Below are 22,893 nucleotides of genomic sequence, written 5' to 3' on the forward strand. Positions count from 1 at the left end.
CAACGTCATTTTGTGTTACACCACTGTCTCCACATAAACAACTCAAAATATCCTCCCACTACTTTCGTGAGTCACCTGTCCCAGAATTCACCTGGATGGCAGGGCTCGAGTTGGGGAACCACGCGGGTGGACGGTGTCCCACCACTTATTTTACCGGGTGGACACCGTCCCCCCTGCCTCACTGTTGTTTCCTAGAAGAAGAGCGGGATGACTGAGGCTCCGCAGCTCTTCCAGGACAACGCGTGCGATGGAGAGACACCAACAATGCGACCATGCCACAGTTGGTGAGATCGCGTGGCTCTATAACAAACCATTTGTAAAGCACACACCAGTCATTTATAGGCACTTTACATTTCCAGATTTCTGTTTAATGCGCCGAAGAATGGGCGGGAAATACGGACTTTGAACATCTTCCGAGGGATATGCAGGATGCCCGCGGTCCCTGCAGGGGACCCCATAGGAGGGCAGACCCCGTAGTAGGTCCGTGGGCAGCCGGCCAGCCCATTCCGGGGGTGGGGCGGGTAGGTGGGGCTTCACTGGATAAGGGGGGTGGGAGGAGGGGTGGACCTAGGGTAAGGATATAAGGGTAGCCCCTCCTACCACGCGCCCTCTTTGCTGCTGCCCCCTCACTAGCTAGTCGCTCCCCTGGCTGCTCCTCGCCAGCAGTAGGGCCGTAGGCTGCCCCGCCCCCCCTTCCCGTCGGACGCGAGACCCGCGTTTTTCAGCTCGTCTAAGGTAAGCGGATCACACTGCCTCCCCCTGGGCCCCGTCCTTGGGCAAAACCCAAGTCGACAGGGCTCCGTGGCTATGTCCACGGGGGGGGCACAAGGTCCGTGTTCGTACGATGTGGTTGGGGTTTGTTGTTGGGGGTGTGTTGCAGCTCGGGCTTGAAGCTATCGGTTAGCCGCTGTAGAGCTGCTGGTATGGGGCCATGTGGCTAGCATCGCGTGGGTGACACCGGAAGACAGCAAAGGGAGTTACATTAATGTTCCTCACTGTATTTATGGGCAGCCGAGGCGGGGTGATGCAGTAGACTCTTCGGAGCATCACCTAAAACGGCCGCGCTCTATGTCTAATATGCCCTTAATCACCTGTGAAGGCGGTTCTTTGATCGTCAGCCGTTCAACAGGTTTTGCCTTTGGGGTTTGAGCGGTTTCACGAGGGCACCTTCCCCCACCTGGCAGAGGATTCCGCGCATCGGGGCTGGGTTATCTGGGAGGGTAGGAGGAGCAGGAGCGGCGCCACCTTCCGGGCATTGTAATCGACCCGCCCAACTCCCTCCCCCAGCATGGCTGCAGTCGGTGGTCTGCACCGCGACAGCAAACATTCAAACCGCACACCGCATCTGAGCGAGGCTTATTTAGGAATACTCAAGCAAAATAACTTCATCGCTAGAAACCCCCCCCCCACCACATTTTCAGTATGGGCCGCAAGCGCTCCCTCGTACACCCTTCCCCACGCGGGTTGCCGGCAGGTATATAAGCGTCGAAGCATATTTATGAGGGTGGGGGCCTGGGCTTTTCTGCGGCCTGCGGTTCGGATCCTAGGTATGCATTGTGTGGGTCTGGCAGCGATTGTAGAGCGGTCGACCTTCCCCCACCCTCCCCCCCCCAACCCACTCCTCAAGTCGGGTGGTGCCGGGGAGGTGTACGCGGGGCCGGCCGTGTGGGGTTCAAAGTGTCCCTTCGCTCCGGCTGCTCAAGCCCTACCGCGAGCCCTGCGGCTGTGAATGGGTGGCACCCATGCGGCCTCGGGGCTGGGGTGGGGGCGGGAACGCGGGGTCGGGCTAGCAGGCGTGTGTGGGTTTGCTGCGCTGCCCCTGCCTCGAGCGGTGCATGGGGTCTCGGGCAAGGTCCCTCAACACCCAGTCGCCCCCCTCTTCCACCGGCCTCCAATGCAGACTCTGCTGCTGGGTCCGAAGGTGTCTTCCGTGGCGCAGGGGCGGCTGGGTCCGGCTGGAGTTTCATTGGCGCGGCGGCATGCCCCGCTCAAGGGAAGAAGGGGCGGCTTTCATAAGATTGGCCCTACCTTGAATGCAAATTCGCACGGACGCCTTATGAACATGGCACGCACTCGCAGTGAAGATAAGCGATTTATTAGCAGAGGCAAAAACCCGCAGCAAGCTAGGCCCCAACAGGCAGCCACATTCGTTTGGCACATAGGCTTGGTAATTAGACGGGGCAGTGTGTGCTTATATTTTGTAGGCGAATTTCAGACAAAGAACATTTGGACAGTACCTCATAGCCACGCAACCTTTAAAAGTGAGGTTGTAATTTTGTATGAGAGCTACGCTATTCGTTGTAAGTCATGATGCGCCGCCCTCAGTGCATGTATAATGCGTGTTCCTCATTACAGGCAAGAGCGGGGATAGGCAAGCCCTTCAGGACAGCGAGAGCACGGTGCCAAGGCACATTCACAAGGTAAGAAACAAGTAAGGCTGAGGTGGGCGCCACGCCCCTTTAAAGGGGGACACAGTCAGCGATCCGGGGGGATCGGTGTTCATGGTCCGGTCTCCCTGGGTCCTCTTTAGGATACCTGACACAAGGTTGGGCAAATTTTAAATTATGTTCATATCAATCGATACAGGAGCGAGACGCCCGGTCGGAACCGTCACACCGCAGTCGAAGGCTAGTGACGCCCAAAAAAACCTGCGGCCCCTGAGTGCACGAAGTAAGTAAACAATGGTTACAGGAGCACCAACAGTGAGAGGGGAGGGAAGGGATCTACGGATCCACAACAGGAATTCGTTTGGATGGTCACTACTACTTTTTCTTGCAGGGGTGCTAAGGCCACACATGATGTCCGAACAGAGAACAGCAGCAGGATCAGGGTCGATTCGGGCGTCTCGCTCCTGTATCGATTGATATAAACATAATTTAAAATTTGCCCATCCTTGTGTCAGGTATCCTAAAGAGGACCCACGTGCGCTCTTTGCTGCTGCCCCCTCACTAGCTAGTCGCTCCCCTGGCTACTCCTCGCCAGCAGTAGGGTCGTAGGCTGCACCGCCCCCCCCCTTCCCGTCGGACGCGAGACCCGCGTTTTTCAGCTCCCCTCCCTGCCGCTCACCCGCTGAAAAGGGGGGAAGTGGGGAGGGGGGACAGTAATGATGTATTAATGTTTTTCTCTTGTTGCAGGAGGAGTTACAGGGCGATCCCCACACAGGACAGGCGCAGGAACAGGAACTGAAGCCCCAGTGCGAAACGCACCGTGCAGAGTCATACATCATCCAAGGGGCCCTTCTTGGGGACTTGGTTTTCGACGGCGCCCCGTTAGTCCTTAGGGCGGTTGTAAGCCTGAGCAACCAGGGGCTTGCCGATAGCGCCCCGCCCGGATGGGGAAGGTGTGAGTTAACTCTCCCTTGTCCAGAGGGTGGGGTGGGTGGACGATAGGTCCACCGGTGGGAGGAGGTATCCTCCCAGGTACCACACCGGGCTATGGCCGCTGGTGTCTGTTTCTTTGGCTCAACTTCAGGCTCCCTGCAACAAGGGGTTGCGGGGTGGAGGGGGTCGCCTGTCAGTTAACCCATCCTGTTATTTGTACTACAAATAAACCTGCAACTTCTTCATCCCAATATACTTGTCTGTGTGTCATTTGGGCTTTGGGGAGGCTGTGGGCAGAGGCGTACCGATGGAACTACTAAGAGCTTTCAAACCAACCCCTTGCGCCCCCTCTCTGCCAATAAGCCGAGTGCTGGCCAAGTACCTCTCAAAGCTAAAAAAAAACTTGGCAGCATCCTTAAACTCAGCCATAAATCTGAAAAAATATGATACACTGAGTCAGCCAGCCAGGCCCTGAGTGCGAAGGGGCGACAGAGGGTCAAAGTTAAGGACTGCCTGTAATGAGAGGGGACTACCTCCCGTGATGTCGCTTCCTGACGTGACTTCACTTCCGGTGACACCACCTAACTTGGAGCGTCCTCCCACTTCTTATTTTAGGACTTGTACCCTGCTGGATGGCCTTCTGGCTGCTTCTTCAATTCTCGAGCTGATGCAGAATGCAGAAATACATCAGCATGCAAAGCACGCTGACACTAGGCTGAATGGATGGAGGCGGAGACAATGCATCAAACGTATGGGGTTGTGTGGGGTTTCTTAAAGTCCTTAGAAAGGTTCTGTTTTAAAGGCATTAGCATTGTGTGCTTTCAGACTGCAGTGTCTTTTGAGGCCTTTTAAGGTTCATCCTTTCGGAGATTTAACAGAAAACAATATTGGAAAAATTAAGATTGAGATTGCGCCAAATAAGATCTCTATGTAGGCAGCAGGGAAATACGGGTCTATGAAGATAAACATAAATAAACACAAGGCCTGGGCAATTTTATATTTATTCAGGCATAATTATGTGTAATAACAATATAATTACAATATATCTACACACTTTAAATAAAAAATAATGGGCAAATTAATGTAATCTTTATGTTACGAAAGTTCATTTGGCTAATGTGATCACTGGAGACGTCTTTGAGGCCTATTCACAAAGGTATATTTTACACATGAGTAAATCTACATATGTAAATTTACTTTTACACTTCGTAGTAACATAGTAATTTTTGCTATTTGCCATTATTTATTATTTAATTATTATTTAAAACACTTGTAAAGCGCAGCTGTCACCTAGCAGGCATCCTGGCGCTGAGTGGTTTACTCCTGATTTAGAAGCTGTGGGAGTTGATTGGGGAGTGGTAATGGAAGGGGGGTCTAGGGGAAAAGCCAAGTTTTTATTAGTTTCCGAAAAGGCAGAAGCTGTGAAGTTTGGCGAATGTCGGCGGGAAGACCGTTCCAGAGCTTAGCAGCCGCCACTCGGAACGATCTTCCCCCGATCCTGGCTCTCTTGAATCTGGGTACTATTACAAGGCGGGCGGTCGCAGATCGCAACGCTCTTGTTGGTGTGTACCAGGTAAGCATCCGTTGAAGAGGTCTAGGTCCTAATCCGTGTAATGCCTTGAAGACCAGGCAGAGAGACTTGAAGGCAATACGTTGCTTCAAGGGAAGCCAGTGTAGCTCGGCTAAGGCAGCCGTGGTAGAGGATCTCCTGGTCCATCCAAGGGCCAGTTTGGCTGCTGCTGACTGGACACGTTGGAGTCTGTCCAGCAGTACCATGGGGGAGTCGAGCAGGAGGGCATTGCAATAGTCAAGGCGACTTAGAATAGTGCACCTGACTATCTGTGCTCTGGCGGGTGGTGGAAGTAGAGGCAGGATTTTGCGCAATGAGCGCATGAGGGCCGAGCAGGTGGCGACAGTTCTTGATACCTGTTTTTCCATGCTCAGTTTGTTATTGAGCATGACGCCCAGGTTGCGAACACTGGCCACCGGTGGCGGATTATCTGGATTTTCCGGGGGCCAGAACTCGGCAGGCAGAAGACGAGGTATGCGGCTTGCTGGACAGAACAGGACCTCGGTTTTGGAGGAGTTGAATTGGAGGGAGTTGTGGTGTAACCAGCCAGCAGTATCTCTCAGGCAGTCGTGGAAGGCTTCTAAGGTAATAGAGTCTTCACCCACCCAGGAGAAAATAAGCTGGGTATCGTCCGCGTAGTTTACTGTAGTCATATTGTAGGATTTAATAAGAGTGACCAGTGGTGATAAGTAAACATTAAAAAGAATCGGACTGATAGAAGAACCCTGGGGTACACCGTGGGGGACTGAGGAGAAAGCAGATTGAAAAGGGGGAGGGATACCGCCTGTTTCCTTTCTCTGAGAAAGGAGTGGAACCAGAGCAGGGCTGTGCCATCAACCCCAGCCTCTCTCAGCCTCTCCAGCAGGATCACGTGGTTGACAGTGTCGAATGCGGCAGACAGGTCCAAAAGGATCAAGGCCACCGCTTGGCCCCTGTCTGCCCGCATTCGAAGTTCTTCCATGGCCGTAAGTACAGCTGTTTCAGTGCCATGGACTGGGCGAAATCCGAATTGGAAGTCGTCCAGAACGTGATTCTGCTCGAGGTGGGCTGACAGGCAGGTGCTGACCCATCGCTCCACCACTTTCGCCGGAAAGGGCAGAAGTGATATGGGTCGGAAATTGGAAAGGCATTCTGGATTCAGGGATGGTTTTTTCAGAAGCGGGGTGATTAGAGCTTGCTTCCAAGGGTTGGGAACCAATCCACTACGGAGAGATTGGTTGCAAATCCTCCGAAGGGTATGGAATAGCTCGTGCCCGCATGCTTTCCAGATTTTTGGGGGCAGTGGGTCAAGAGGGGACCCCGAGGTGATGCCAAGTGCCAGTCTTTCAAATTCTGCTTCAGGGATCTGTTTTCTTTTCTGTTTTGCCGCCCTCCGTCGTCCCTCCCCGCTCCCCGCTTCCCGCCACCTCTGCTGACCACGCCCCTTTTTTCCTTCTGTTCCCTCCCCGCTCCCGCCTCCCAGCTGCTCCGCCCACCCGCGCACTTGGCCATATATGGCGACCGTGCGACGCAGGTGAGTGTGTCCTAGTCCTAGGACGCTCCCGCGCCGCACGGCTACCAGCTGCTGCGTGTGCTTCCCCCTGCCTTGCTGCCCGACTGCCGCCTCGTGACCACGCCCCCTCCGCCGAGCGGCGTGGTCCGTGATCGACACTCCTCTCCTTGTGTGTGCCCCTGGTTTAGTTACTGCATTCACTGTATTTTCATACTTGTTGTTTCTCCCACTGTACTTATCATCATTGTGGTTTATTTACTGCATTCACTGTATTCTCATACTTGTTGCTTCTCCCACTGTACTTGTCATCTTTGTGGTTCCTCCCGCTGTTTTCTTTTCTGTTTTGCCGCCCTCCGTCGTCCCTCCCCGCTCCCCGCCACCTCCGCTGACCACGCCCCTTTTTTCCTTCTGTTCCCTCCCCGCTCCCGCCTCCCAGCTGCTCCGCCCACCCGCGCACTTGGCCATATATGGCGACCGTGCGACGCAGGTGAGTGTGTCCTAGTCCTAGGACGCTCCCGCGCCGCACGGCCACCAGCTGCTGCGTGTGCTTCCCCCTGCCTTGCTGCCCGACTGCCGCCTCGTGACCACGCCCCCTCCGCCGAGCGGCGTGGTCCGTGATCGACACTCCTCTCCTTGTGTGTGCCCCTGGTTTAGTTACTGCATTCACTGTATTTTCATACTTGTTGTTTCTCCCACTGTACTTATCATCATTGTGGTTTATTTACTGCATTCACTGTATTCTCATACTTGTTGCTTCTCCCACTGTACTTGTCATCTTTGTGGTTCCTCCCGCTGTTTTCTTTTCTGTTTTGCCGCCCTCCGTCGTCCCTCCCCGCTCCCCGCTTCCCGCCACCTCCGCTGACCACGCCCCTTTTTTCCTTCTGTTCCCTCCCCGCTCCCGCCTCCCAGCTGCTCCGCCCACCCGCGCACTTGGCCATATATGGCGACCGTGCGACGCAGGTGAGTGTGTCCTAGTCCTAGGACGCTCCCGCGCCGCACGGCCACCAGCTGCTGCGTGTGCTTCCCCCTGCCTTGCTGCCCGACTGCCGCCTCGTGACCACGCCCCCTCCGCCGAGCGGCGTGGTCCGTGATCGACACTCCTCTCCTTGTGTGTGCCCCTGGTTTAGTTACTGCATTCACTGTATTTTCATACTTGTTGTTTCTCCAACTGTACTTATCATCATTGTGGTTTATTTACTGCATTCACTGTATTCTCATACTTGTTGCTTCTCCCACTGTACTTGTCATCTTTGTGGTTCCTCCCGCTGTTTTCTTTTCTGTTTTGCCGCCCTCCGTCGTCCCTCCCCGCTCCCCGCTTCCCGCCACCTCCGCTGACCACGCCCCTTTTTTCCTTCTGTTCCCTCCCCGCTCCCGCCTCCCAGCTGCTCCGCCCACCCGCGCACTTGGCCATATATGGCGACCGTGCGACGCAGGTGAGTGTGTCCTAGTCCTAGGACGCTCCCGCGCCGCACGGCCACCAGCTGCTGCGTGTGCTTCCCCCTGCCTTGCTGCCCGACTGCCGCCTCGTGACCACGCCCCCTCCGCAGAGCGGCGTGGTCCGTGATCGACACTCCTCTCCTTGTGTGTGCCCCTGGTTTAGTTACTGCATTCACTGTATTTTCATACTTGTTGTTTCTCCCACTGTACTTATCATCATTGTGGTTTATTTACTGCATTCACTGTATTCTCATACTTGTTGCTTCTCCCACTGTACTTGTCATCTTTGTGGTTCCTCCCGCTGTTTTCTTTTCTGTTTTGCCGCCCTCCGTCGTCCCTCCCCGCTCCCCGCTTCCCGCCACCTCCGCTGACCACGCCCCTTTTTTCCTTCTGTTCCCTCCCCGCTCCCGCCTCCCAGCTGCTCCGCCCACCCGCGCACTTCGCCATATATGGCGACCGTGCGAACGCGCAGCGTTGACGCGCAGCGGGCGCGCCGATTGTGCGCCGAAGGCGCGCCAAAGGTAAGCCCGTCTGCGCCCGTCCGCGCCTGGACCGCGCCCAGTGCCAGGACCCCTGGCCCCCACCGACGAAGGCCGACCCGACGAACCTACAACGCCGCCGAACTCATCGCACTCAACTCCGGCGCCATCCCGAGATGTCACCGAGCCACCCCGAAGCACACCCACGGACCCTTCAGCTGCCACGCCTGCAAGTTCACCTGCATCCGGACGTTCCCTGCACCAGCACTCGCCAAGCCGAACACCAGCAGCAACCACCTCAAGTGCATCCTGCTCAACACCCGCTCCGTCCACAGACACGCCGTCGAACTCTGGAACCTCCTCGACACCACCGCCCCTGACGTCGCCTTCCTCACAGAGACCTGGATGAACGCCTCCTCAGCGCCCGACATCGCCATCGCCATCCCAGAGGGCTACAAGATCAAACGGAGGGACCGCACCGCCAACCAGACGGGAGGAGGCATCGCCATCATCCATAGAGACACCATCCGCATCACGACCAACACCGACGACACCCTAACCACCGCCGAACACCTGCACTTCCAGATCCACACCGACCCGAAGACCACCCTCAGAGGCACCCTGATCTACCGACCCCCGGGCCCACGCACACGATTCAGTGAGGACATCGCCGACTTCATCAGCCCGCATGCCCTCCCCTCCGCCGACTACATCCTCCTGGGGGACCTCAACTTCCACCTGGAGAACAACAGCGACCGCAACACCATCACCCTGCTCGACAACCTCGCCAACCTCGGACTCAAGCAACTGGTGACCACCCCCACCCACCTCGCCGGACACACACTCGACGCCGTCTTCTCATCCAGCAAAGACGTCACCTTCAGCCACGCAACAGGTCTCCACTGGACGGACCACAGCTGCGTCCACTTCACCTTCAAAAGAACGACGATCCACCAACACCAGCAACAGGTTGCCCGAAGAAGCTGGAACAAGATCACAGCCGACCAGCTCACCGCTTCCCTGAGCCAGCACCCTCCCGCCAGCTCAGCGAACCCCAGCCAGGCCGCCGACAACCTCACGAAGTGGATCAACAACTGCGCGGACGAACTCGCCCCACTGAGAACCCCGCCCAGCAGACCCGGCAGCAGAAAAACCCCATGGTTCACCGACGAACTCAAGAGCTCCAAGAAGAACTGCCGAGCCCTCGAGAAAGTATGGAGAAGGGAACCAACTACGGACAACATGACCACCCTCAAGCTCGCCACCCGGAAACACCACCAACTGATCCGCGCCACCAAGAAAAATACATACAAGGACCGGCTGGACAACAACGCACACAACTGCAAGGAACTCTTCAACATCGTGAAAGAACTCTCCAACCCCAACGCCGGAAACAATGACATCACCCCGTCACAAGACCTCTGCAACTCCCTCGCGTCCTACTTCCACAACAAGATCACGGACATACACAACAGCTTCAGCATCCAACCAACGCACGCCACAACCACAACAACGCCACCCACCACCACCCTCCGCACCTGGACTCCGATCAGCACCGAAGACACCATCCGCACAATGAACTCCGTCCACTCCGGATCTCCGACTGACCCCTGCCCTCACCACATCTTCAACAAGGCCGACGCTGTCATCGCACCCCACCTGCGGGACATTATCAACACCTCCTTCGACACCGCCACCTTCCCGGAGAGCTGGAAGCACGCAGAACTCAGCGCTCTTCTCAAGAAACCTACAGCAGACCCCACCGAACTCAAGAACTACCGTCCCATCTCGCTCCTCCCGTTCCCGGCCAAAATCATCGAGAAGACCGTCAACAAACAGCTGGCCGCCTTCCTCGAGACGAATGGATCCCTCGACCCCTCACAGTCTGGCTTCCGAGCCAACCACAGCACCGAGACCGCCCTCATCGCTGCCACCGATGACATCCGAACCCTGATGGACAACGGAGAAACAGCGGCCCTCATCCTCTTGGACCTCTCCGCGGCCTTCGACACTGTCTGCCACCGCACCCTAGTACAGCGCCTCGGCAACATCGGAATCCAGGAGAAGGCACTGGAATGGATCACCTCCTTCCTCAACGGAAGAACACAGAGAGTCCGCCTACCACCGTACAAATCAGAGGCCACCGAAGTCATCTGCGGCGTCCCTCAAGGATCCTTGCTGAGCCCCACCCTCTTCAACGTCTACATGAGCCCCCTCGCGGCCATCGCACGCCAACACAACCTCAACATAATCTCCTACGCTGACGACACCCAGCTGATCCTCTCCCTGACCAACGACCCCGCCACCGCCAGAGCCAACCTGCACGAAGGGATGAGAGATGTAGCCGAATGGATGACGACCAGCCGCCTGAAGCTGAACTCAGACAAGACGGAGGTCCTCATCCTGGGCTCCTCACCCTCCGCCTGGGACGACTCCTGGTGGCCCCCCGCCCTGGGCACCGCACCCAAACCGACGGACCACGCACGCAACCTGGGCTTCATCCTGGACTCCTCCCTCTCCATGACCAGACAAGTCAACGCCGTCTCCTCGTCGTGCTTCAACATCCTACGCATGCTACGGAAGATCTTCTGGTGGATCCTCACCGAGACCAGGAAGACGGTCACCCAGGCCCTCGTCACCAGCCGACTGGACTACGGCAACGCCCTCTACGCCGGAACCACCGCCAAGCTCCAGAAGAGACTCCAGCGGATCCAGAATGCCTCAGCCAGACTCATCCTCGACATCCCACGAAACAGCCACATCTCCGGACATCTGAGAGACCTGCACTGGCTCCCCGTCAACAAAAGAATCACCTTCCGTCTCCTCACCCACGCGCACAAAGCCCTACACGACCAAGGCCCGAGCTACCTCAACAACCGAATCAACTTCTACACTCCCAAGCGCCACCTCAGATCAACCAGCCACGCCCTCGCCGCCGTCCCCCGCATCCGAAGAGCGACAACAGGAGGAAGGTCCTTCTCCTACCTGGCCGCCAAGACCTGGAACTCTCTCCCGACCGACCTGCGCCTGACCCAGGACCACCTCTCCTTCAGGAAGAAGCTCAAGACCTGGCTGTTCGAGCAGTAACGGCACCCCCCCCCCACCTAGCGCCTTGAGACCCTACGGGTGAGTAGTGCGCTCTATAAATGACTTGATTGATTGATTGATCTGGGGGAAAGCCAAAAGACTTTCCCTGGGCGAACCGACTAAACTGGGATACAGGTTAGTGGAGCAGGTTGCCGGGGAGGTAGGCGGGTATTGGGATGATGAGATTGCCAAGTTGTTGATGATGGTCATGATTTTATCCAGAAAGAACTGTGCGAGATTGTCACAGAGGGTCTGGGATGGTGGGATAGTTTTCTTAGCAAAGTCAGGGTGTATAAGATTCTCTAAGATCTGGAATATGCTTTTAGAGCTGTTGGCTGCATTAATTATTGTGGAGCAATAGTAGGCCGATTTGCTCACTCTAATAGCCGCTTTGTATTCAAGAAGACTATTTTTCCAGAGGGTTTTATTCATGTCACAATAGCCCTGTCTCCACTTCCTCTCAGCCTGCTTACAGGCTGACTTGAGGGTTTTCAGGGAGTCAGTAAACCAGGGAGCAGACCCTCTCCCTTTAGGATTACCGTGTTTTAAAGGGGCAATGGAATCCGTGATGGATGTTATCCTGCTACTGAAGGTTCTGTAGTTGTTTTCCACCGAGCTAGTGGGAGAAAAACTATCCTCCAAATCGAAGACTGTGGTGACAGAGCTGAGCTTTTCTAGAGCTTTCCAGTTCCGGTACGTAAATTCAGCTGGACGACAATTTTTGGGCTTATTTGTGGTGGTACTAGTGATGTAAAGTTTGATGAGTGAATGGTCCGTCCAGCTCATAGGCAGAATATCGCCCACTTGTGTTAGGTCTGCGCTCGAGAAAATAAGATCGAGTCTTTTGCCTGCAGAGTGGGTGGGTTGCCTAATCAGTTGGTGAAGCCCCACACTGTCACAGGAAAGCAGGAGGTTATCTAGTGCTGTGTCGAGGCTGCCATTTGGCCAAAGATTAAAATCTCCCAAAATAACTAATTTATTATGGGAGGTTGCCATATTTGTGAAAATAGTGAGGAGTGCTTGTTGTTGCGAAAAGGAGAAAGCTCCTGGGGGCCGGTAGCAAATAATCACCGTGAAGATATCTCCTAGGTGGCAGTTTATGGCCAGACCGAAGAGCTCGACCCCAGGCTCTGGGTCTATGTCTATAGTATTTATAGTCCAGGAGGCACGGAAGATAATACCGACTCCGCCGCCGCGGCCTTTAGGTCTGGGGAGGTGCAGGATATTGAAGTTGGGTGGGCATGCTGATGCAAGATCAATATCACAGTCGGCCTGAGTCCAGGTCTCGGTTAAGAACAGGACATCGAGATGGTGTGTTTCTATAAGGAGGTTGATTTCGGTGGCGTGTTTAGGTAATGATCTAACGTTCAGTAGGCCTCCTGAAATCAGGCCCCTATGGGAGAAGTCAGCTAGGGGAAACGCAGTGTTCTCAAAGGTGAGCTTACCTTCGGGTGCGGATCCTTGTAAATATAGCAGTGTGTCACGGGTGTAGCGTAAGGGATGCGGGTCAATTTGGACAGAGGTAGCGGCGCTGGTCGCGTCCTCGTCGCGGACGAGCGCAGACGAGCTTGCCTTTAGCGCGCCTTCGGCGCGCCCGCTGCGCCCGTCCGCTGCGCTTCCGATATTGACACATGGTTTATAGTGGCGACTTATGACGTTGGAGGGGGCGTGGCCAGCAATGGATGGGCGTGGCAGAAGTCTCCCTCGGCGTGCCAATGGCGCCCAGAAAGCAGCGATTATGGGGGACAGGCAGTGTCAGCTAGTGGTCAGCTGCACGGCGCGATCAGGGTGAGTGCCAGAAAGGACAATGTGCAAATCAGCAGTTTTAAAAACACAATACACAAGTTTTAAAAAATCAAGCTCAGAAACAGACTCCCGGCTTTCCGCCTCAGGAGTAACGCAACAATAAAGCGACGCTAGTGCTCAGCGCGCTTTAAGTGATTCGGTGGAGGGGGCGTGGCCAGCAATGGATGGGCGTGGCAGAAGTCTCCCTCGGCGTGCCAATGGCGCCCAGAAAGCAGCGATTATGGGGGACAGGCAGTGTCAGCTAGTGGTCAGCTGCACGGCGCGATCAGGGTGAGTGCCAGAAAGGACAATGTGCAAATCAGCAGTTTTAAAAACACAATACACAAGTTTTAAAAAATCAAGCTCAGAAACAGACTCCCGGCTTTCCGCCTCAGGAGTAACGCAACAATAAAGCGACGCTAGTGCTCAGCGCGCTTTAAGTGATTCGGTGGAGGGGGCGTGGCCAGCAATGGATGGGCGTGGCAGAAGTCTCCCTCGGCGTGCCAATGGCGCCCAGAAAGCAGCGATTATGGGGGACAGGCAGTGTCAGCTAGTGGTCAGCTGCACGGCGCGATCAGGGTGAGTGCCAGAAAGGACAATGTGCAAATCAGCAGTTTTAAAAACACAATACACAAGTTTTAAAAAATCAAGCTCAGAAACAGACTCCCGGCTTTCCGCCTCAGGAGTAACGCAACAATAAAGCGACGCTAGTGCTCAGCGCGCTTTAAGTGATTCGGTGGAGGGGGCGTGGCCAGCAATGGATGGGCGTGGCAGAAGTCTCCCTCGGCGTGCCAATGGCGCCCAGAAAGCAGCGATTATGGGGGACAGGCAGTGTCAGCTAGTGGTCAGCTGCACGGCGCGATCAGGGTGAGTGCCAGAAAGGACGATGTGCAAATCAGCAGTTTTAAAAACACAATACACAAGTTTTAAAAAATCAAGCTCAGAAACAGACTCCCGGCTTTCCGCCTCAGGAGTAACGCATTTCCGAGTGTAAATTTACTACATAGTGTAGATTCAGATGCCTTCATCTCCTGAATCACTAATTTCATCTCAAAACTATCCTATATAATGCAGAAAGCGCCCACAAAGGCACGCACACACAAACTCACTCAGTCCCTCTGTTGATCCCTTTCTCGCTCTTTTCTTTTACTCTTTTCTTCCCTTGTTGTATTCCTCACTCACTTACTATTTAACTATTGGGTTAAGTGCCCTACAAGTATTGCCTCCCAGCCTCACAGCCAAACATAAACAAGGGTACCCATTACAGTGATCAACTTTCATGAGGCCTATTTTTATTTAAATAGGGTAACTGAACTACTGATAGAGGAAATTACTTCTGTTTACCAATAACTTTCAAAGATTATAGGGTGAGCCCAGTAACTACTTTCTTTTCTACAGCCATACCCAAAGGCTCAGTGCGGCCCTCGTGTGCTGAAAGAGTTGAGGGCATTTGCTAACAAGGAAGTACCATACGATGAGACCAGACAATGTATATAAAGGAATACCTGTTCACTTTCCCAAGAGGACAATTGTTTATACTTTGAGTGAGGCACTCTAGATATCTGGCATCAGTAGAAGTAATGACTAGCCGGATTTTAATGACCAACGGAATAAAACTCACCGTCACCTAAGACATTCATTAAAGCTCAGAAAAAAAAAATCGAACAGTAGGACAGAGGTGTTGGCAATTTTCAGGCACCGGGTGCTTTGGGGTCATAAGGGAGACCTTATGTCCTTCCACCACATACTGTGATGTTTATTTATGAGAGTCCTGCGTCAATTTTGTATCATGTAAAGCAGTACATGCGTGACGCAGGGCTCTCATAAAGATTTACGAATCCACGCAATGCACCCTGTGTGGCTTTGAGTTGTCTCATAAATCAGGAGTAAGGTGACGCAGCGCAAATCGCGCTCTGTGCCTAGGAGATATTCCATGGGTGTGGCGGTGGGTTTTTACCACGCAATGCCAATAGAATTTTTCACTGCCCCAGATTTACAAAAACATGTAAACCTGGGGAAGCACCAAATCCATACGCCTCCTGGGGCGAAGTGCAACAAGGAGAAATAATTTAATTTCTCCTTTTTTTGCTCTTTTCATAAGTGCTGCATTCTGCCGGACACATAGAAAGAGGTAAAGTCCTCTTAGGATTGTTTATGTGAAGAACGATGCCCATTCCTGCACAAAAACAATCATGCCTGCAACAGAGGTTGCAAGGGTGCCTACGATAGCGCTATGCTGCCGAAACGGCGCCAGCGCAGGCAGAAAGGACAGAAATGCACAGTATTGCTTAAATACAGTGCCGTCCTGCCCTTTCACTTAGGCGTAGGGCAGTGCAGCAAGTTGCCTTGCGGTGCTGTCCTACGCCAAAAGGCCATAAATGAGGCCCTCACTGGTCATTGTTATCGAATTGCACCTTGATTTGAAATGTCTAAAGGCTTCTTTAACCCCTTGCATGCTGATGATGGCCCCCGGCCGTCATGCATCACGGTGGGCGTGTGCTGATGACAGCTGAGGGCCGTCATGATCCCGCCCACTCTTCAAAACGGCCGCATAGCGCGAAAATTCACGCCGCATGCAAGGGGTTAAGAATGTTTTTACCAACAGAAAGAAACAAAGTAGCTTAATAAAAAAAACTACACCAAAGAAAATGTTAGTGCCCTGAGCTCGGCACTCCTGGCTCTTATAAGATACCTCAGCTACTCACAGAACATTAATATGCATTGTCCTGTTTCAGATATCTGTCCCATCACCATGTCATCACCTAAGGGATCTGGATCAACTTGCAACTGGATACAAGACTGAATAAAAGAAACCTAATTAATAAAAAAGATAAACTGTTGTTGCCAACCCCACCAGGAAGTCCCAAATCAAGCTCTAAAAATTAATATTTCTGGTACTGATTTAATCGTCACAGTGCTTAGTGGACTCGTTCATCCTCTGCAGAAATCTGAGTGCATGCTAAAGGTCAGAGAGGTCAGTTGATCCCTTTACCCTTCAGAGGTCCAAATAAGATGCACCACTGAGTTGGGTATGAGTAACAATGGCAATTGCGGTGCTTTAAGGCACAAGTGATAAAGCCCTTATAAGTAATCAGTTACTATTGTTATACTGTCCTTCCCCTATGGGTTAAGCTCTCTACATTTATTGAGACCTGGCAAGGTACTCACGCGTGCAAGGGGCTGATGGCGGGTCCAAGGCTGCCCGATAGTAGCCCATGTCACATCGGCACACCTGAGCAGCTGCACTTTCTGAGTGGCTGTGAGGGGGGCAGTTGGCACACAGCTGGTCACCAGGCTCAGATTTGTAATACCCAAATTCACACGCTGTGGAAAACATTAAATACAACAGTCAGTGATCTTTTTTTACAGATTAGAAGTATAAATATTTGTTCCATACATTAAGCACCTGAACAAATCAATGTTCATACAACATAGTTATATACACCAGGTTAGTAGTGTCGTAAATAGGTATAGTAAACTTGATTCTCATATTACTTATAGCAAAGTTGTAATAATGTGCATGACTTCCATAGGAAGCCTCAATCGTTAACACCAGTTTTTAAGTCTGGTAACTCACTGCTATGACATAACAACTCATCTGCCCCTGCGTAGCATTTGAAAGCAGAGGCATGTCAGTTTGGGGGCCATACATAACATAAAATTATAGATAGGTAAAAAGTGAAGTATGGAGACGTTTTTCACCTGGCGGTTCTAAGTAACATCATAGGCAATTTGAGCCTCGCTCTTGTTTTCTATTTGGTCTTACTCAGAACCCCTCAGAGAAAAACATCCCCATAATTCCCGTTTACCCACTACAATTCTACAAATTATTGGTGTGTGGCGGTATAATTTTACTTAACTGAATCAAATGACCCACAATTTTGTTTAATTTTTTACTTGCATTTTATCAGTTTTAAACTGTCACTTTCGATGATTCTCAAATCCACATTGACTCACAAGAGGGCTAAGCTTTTTTTTAAATGTTTGCAGGATCGGGGGTCTCTGAAATCGCTCTTTCCTATTAGAACTTAGGGCGAGATGTATCAAGAAGTTTTACCCATTCTATGTCTATGGGAAAATATTTTTTGTTCATCTGGCCCTTTGATTATAAAACTGCATATGGCATTTGTCAACCCTATATCACTCCCTTTAACTGGCTGATCATCCTGAAGCCCATTTCAGCACCGGCCGAAAAAGCAAGAAACTTGGTAACATTCTTTGACGTTCCACGAACCAGGTAAACAGAAGCACCGTACATCACTTTCTTCAGTTGTAAAGGGTTCTCCTACAGGAACTCGAAATATTACCTTGAACCTTGTAGCTGTGAAAAAGTTAATGGCATAAAGGATCGTGATGTGGCGTAGAGTGTCATAGAGTGAAGTGGCATAGAGTGTCGTAGAGTAACTTGGGGTGTCATCGATGGAGAAGAGTGTCGTGGAGGTGAAGGGCGTAGAGTAGAGGAGAATGTCATAGAGTGGAGTTGCATAGTGCCATAGAGAGAAGAGGCATAAAGCAGAGTGGAGTGGAGCATAGTAACGTGGAGTGGCTTAGAGAGAGCTGCATAGAGTTGAGTAGAGTGTTGAAGAGTGCAGAAGATTGTCCTAAAGTCGCATAGAGTGTAGTAGTGTAGTAGGGTGGAGTGTCATGGAGTGGAGTAGGGTGTCGTAGAGCGGAGTGGCATAGACTGTCGTGAAATGGCATAGAGTGGCGTAGTAAAGTGGAGTAGCATATCATCGAATAGAGTGGAGTAATGTGGCATGGAATGGCATAGATGGAGTTCCATTGTGTACAAGTAGAGTAGAATGGCACAGAGTGGAGTAGAGTGTTGTAGGGTGCAGTGGCATAGAGTGGAGTAGAGTGTTGTAAAGTGGAGTGGAGTTTAATGAAGTAAAGTGTCATAGTGAGGAATATCGTGGAGTGTAATGTCATAGAGTGGAGTGTTGTGAAGTGAGTGGAGTAGAGTGGCCTAGAGTGAAATGGTGCAGAGTAGATTGGCATAGAGTGCAGAGGCATAGAGTGCATTGATTTTTAGTACAGTAGTGTAGAGCACAGTGAAGCAGAGTGCAATGGTTTAGAGTAGAGTTTAGTGGTGATGTGTAGGTTGGTGAAGAGTACAGTAGAGTGGCACAGAGTGGAATGGTTCAGTGTATATTGCAGTGGTGTAGAGTGGAGTGACGCAGAGTGTGGTGGCATACAGTGAAATGGTGCAGGGTGGAATGGAGAGGTGCAGTGCATAATACAGAGGTGTATAGTAGAGTGTCTTAGAGTGCATTGGTATAGAGTGGGGGGTGTAGAGTTCAGTAGTGTAGAGTGCAGTAGTGCAGAGTTAGTTAGTGGGGCATAGAGTGGATTGGTGTAGAGTGCTTTGGCATAGAGTTTGGTGGCGTAGAGTTGTATGATACAGAGTAGAGTGGTATATAGTGTAGTTGTGCAATCGGTGTACACTACAGCACAGTGGCGTAGAGTTGAGTGGTGTAGAATAGAGAGCAGTGGCATAGAGTGAAGTGTTGCTGAGTAAAGTGCACAGAGTTCAGAAGCAGAGAATGCAGTGTTGCAGACTAGAGTCTGGTAGAGTGCTGTGGTATAGAGTAGAGTGTCAGAGAGTGCATTGGTTTAGAGTGCAGTGAAGTAGAATGGTGTAGAGTAGAGTAGATCAGTTGTGTAGAGTAGAGAGGTGCAGAGTAGAATAGAGTGGTCTAGAGTGCAGTGGAGTAGAGTGCAATGACGTTGAGTTCATTGGCATAGAGTACAGTGGCATAGAGTGCATTGGGACTAGGTAGATTGGCGTAGAGTGCCATGGTGTAAAGTGCATTAGTGTTGGAAAAACTGATGTAGAGCGTTTTGGTGTAGAGTGCAGTGGTTTAGAGTACAGTTGCACAGAGTGCAGTGGTATAGAGTACAGTGGTGCTGAGTAGAGTAGAGTGGTATGGAGTGGCGCAGCACAGAGTGGCATAGTGCATAGTGGAGTGGCGCAGAGTGAAGTGGCGCAGAGTGGAGTGGTGCAGAGTGGAGTGGCGCAGAGTGAGTAGAGTGGCATAGAGTACAGTAGCATGGAGTAAATTGTTCCAGAGTAGAGTAAAGTGGTTTGGAGTGGTGCAGGGTAGTGGAGAGTAGTGCAGGAGAGAGTGCAGTGGTGTAGAGTAGAGTGCCGTAGAATGCAGTGATGTACAGTAGAATGGCATAGAGTGCAGTGTCAGAGTGCAGTGGTGCAGAGTAGATAGGAGTGGAGTAGAGTAGAGTATAGTGGAGTAGAGTAGAGTGCATTTAATAGAGTGCAGTACAGTGGAATGGAGTAGAGTTGTGCAGAGTAGAGTGCAGTGGCATAGAGTGCAGTGGCCTAGAGTTCAGTGGTGCAGATGGACTGGCATAGAGTTCAGTGGTGGAGAAAGCAGAGGTACAGAGTAGAGTGGTGTACAGTTCAGTGGAGGAGAAAGTGCAGTGTTGCAGAGTAGAGGGTTGAAGAGAGTACAGTGGTGACATACAGCGCACCAACAATATTGTGTGGCAAACAATATTTGGCAATGCCATAATTTAATGTATTGATCTGTTTTGATCGTACAAAGATTTGCTTCTATCACATTTCAGAATTACCAACACATTTGCTTCATTTGTGCTTTCCTAATCCTGATATATTCTTGAATATCTGCAAAGTTAATTTGCAAACATTTGATTTTGTTGTGTGCGAGAAAGCAATAACATCCTACAGCCTTACTCCAGCACACCCCCCAGTAGCCAGCATGATGGTCACATAAATCTTTTGAAGTTAGAGAAAAAAAAGGTGAACACCAAGCTCTCTCAAAAGACAGAGCCTGACATTTGACCTCTTTCTTTGAATGCACAGCCATTGTGGCAAATTAAGAAAAATATTTAAAGGCTTGTTTATAAAAATCGAACACTGGTGTAAAGATATATAGTAAATGGGTCATGGTAAGATAATAACTCAAGCTGGACCGCCTAACACAAATAAAACAAGCAAATAGAGACTAAGCAAATGTGAGTCACAAACCACAAAGCCAATGGTATGCAATAGGTGGAATGCATTACCAGGGAAGCTTTCTGAATGCCCCCAAGATGCCTTTAGCAAATCAGAAAGCTGGGCTACCTGGTAAGCTTCAAACTAAAACTTACACCTGATCATCTGCTCTAAATAGGGTAAGAGTCTGAGGTACTTACACGGAAGGTAATAAGTCTGTAGGGTCATAGATGTAAGCTTTCGGCAAGCAGAGTCAGCAGACACTTGATGATCCACTTACCTCTAAAAACAGTATGCAGACAGCCATTTTGGAAGACAGGTCACTCTGCCATGTTTGCGTCACAGTACTCTTTTTTATTTATTTATACAGCGCAAACTTGGTCTAAGGATAATAGAGCACATCACATCAGCACCTGATTACATTGCAGAAGATCTTTTTTTTTTTAAGGCACGGGGAGAATGAGCGATTTGAACATAATCACAGGATGCTGAGTTGATGGCAGAACTCAAATAAGTTTCCCCATTTCCAAAAGTCAGCAGCAGTGGTTGTTAGTCCTCATCACCCAGCCTTCTGTCTGCCAAACTCTAAATCAGCCCTGTAGTTCGGAAACTATCCTCTGTTGCTGACCAACAATTTTAAAACCTGGCTCCTCAGAATCACACTATCTTCAATCTAAACTAAAAATAAGTTTAACTGACGCATTGTGTTCCAACTGCATCTATAGAGAAGATTATCAAGAGGTATATCTTATAAGATATGTCACTAGTTGGGCTTTAAATTGAGAGATACCTCACTCACATGGGTCCTGTGTTTTGGTGTTTGAAGTGGGAAGATGGGGTGAGTGTCTTAATCTGAATGGTGTAGTTCTTGCTACATCTCCACATCTAGGTTTTTGTTTTCGACCTTGATGATAAGTTGAGCCAGAATACATGGTAGGTAAAAAAAAATAGGAAAGCAAGATTCCATTTGAGACCAAAAACAATTACGCCATACCCCGGTCACTGGAAAATGGATTGATGGTGCTGAGGCTAGAGGAGTTGCCCTTTCTTAATCGCCAAGCTAATTGGGGTCGCCTCAGCAAGAGCACAATCTGCAGGGGCTGCGGAATCAGCGAGGAATCACTAGAACGGGAAACATTTAATCCGCATGCAAAACAACTCATGCTATTACAACGCGGTCATTAGAACGACTGCGTTGTTACATCGCATGCCATTACAACGCAAGCCATTACAACGACTTGCTGTAGGGGGCTCCTTCCCTACTGTTTCACAGACTTGAGTTGGAATAGTAAATTATACTATTCCACCATCCCGCGCCCCCTTACAGCAAGTCGTTGTGATGATTTGCGTTGTAATGGCGTGCGATGTAACAACAAGGTCATTGCAATGATCTCGGTGTAATGGCATGCGTTCTAAATGCATACGTTATAACATGGCTTATTCTGCTCGTACACGTAGTATGCCTCTGCCCACCATTGCTCAACGCAGGGCCAGTTTACGAAGAGAATGGAACATACGTAACAGGCCAGCAGGCCATCATTGCCTCTTTGAACTCCGACAACAAGGCTCTGAATATGTTTTTGACCAGGTTTGTTACTATTGCAGCCACTAAGTTGAACCGGCTGGGGGTTTAAAATGCTACCTCCTGCAACTCTGGCCTAGCAAAACTAGCTGCCTCATACCATTTGCACTTTATGGATATTTATACTGTTACAATTAAATGTCGCCCTGCTGTTCTTATTTACAAGGTAGGGAGTGTAAAAGGTTATTTTCTGTAACCCTGGTTTAGGACAATTCTATTTTGTGTTTAAGAGCCGACTACCTGTAAATGACATGATAGAGCAGACTACACTATAGAACTTGCACTTTATTAAAATCCTATGCTATGTGGATCTTCTCTTAGCCTGTTGTCCTTTACAGTAGACTACCGGTAAGAATTTGCCGATTTATAACACAGGCACCTTAACGAATTCATATGCTGCTATAATTCAGGTTATTTTGCTATTTTTTTTATATATAACATAATATTGTGACATTCAGGCTACACTACAGTATTTTCTCTCTACTGTATACCTAGAATTGAATAAAATGCCAGCCTAGGCTGCCATTACATTGCACCCACATTTTTATTTATCTCTTGTGCCCCTAAGCACACTTTTAGATTTATTTATATAACCATAAGTAACAAGAGCAGTTGTTTTAGGAATTCTGTATTTTATTCATGCTGTCTCAACCAAGGTATAATCCGTTGCTCCTATCTAATTTGGCTTAAACAATCTTGATCAAGTGTAACCACAAATGAATTGCTTAAATGTACTTGTACTTTACAGAAATTTGCTCCACTGTTTTATCCATAATCAACATGTTACATTTTTTAATATTATTTTGTGTCTCTTGTAGGGGAGCTTGGTCATGCTCACTTGTAACTGTCGTCCTAATACTGTAAAGGTTAGTGATTAACCATAAACAATAAAGTGTTATTGTATTCGGAAAAAACGCAATTAACGTCTGTTTTAGTCAGAATTCATCGATGCAGTAAAATCTTGATTCGGTGAGGCATAACAGCAGTAATTGATTAATAACCGATTTTACCATTATTATAATTAAAACTCAAAACTCTGTAATGGGTATAATTTTCATGTTACAGAGGGTCCATAACTGCCAGGTTAGTAAATGTCTAGGGATTAAAGACTTCGGCCCTTACTTACAAGAAAGTGCTGCAGCGCTGCACTGCAAGCCCTTTGGCTGCG

At 50.4% G+C, this 22,893-nt stretch overlaps 1 protein-coding gene across 2 annotated transcripts in view; it reads right to left on the reverse strand.

Annotated features, from left to right (window-relative positions):
* The window catches only part of EPHA8 (EPH receptor A8), a 580,176-nt gene that overhangs the window by 156,614 nt on the left and 400,669 nt on the right, over nucleotides 1-22,893 (reverse strand). For both annotated transcript variants that reach the window (XM_078642852.1, XM_078642851.1), the window contains exon 2: nucleotides 16,339-16,494. In XM_078642852.1, coding sequence (XP_078498978.1) covers nucleotides 16,339-16,494 — 156 coding nt within the window. The remainder of the gene's footprint in view (nucleotides 1-16,338; nucleotides 16,495-22,893) is intronic.

Source organism: Lissotriton helveticus, chromosome 5_1, assembly GCF_964261635.1.
Source record: "Lissotriton helveticus chromosome 5_1, aLisHel1.1, whole genome shotgun sequence".
NCBI classification, from domain to species: domain Eukaryota; kingdom Metazoa; phylum Chordata; class Amphibia; order Caudata; family Salamandridae; genus Lissotriton; species Lissotriton helveticus.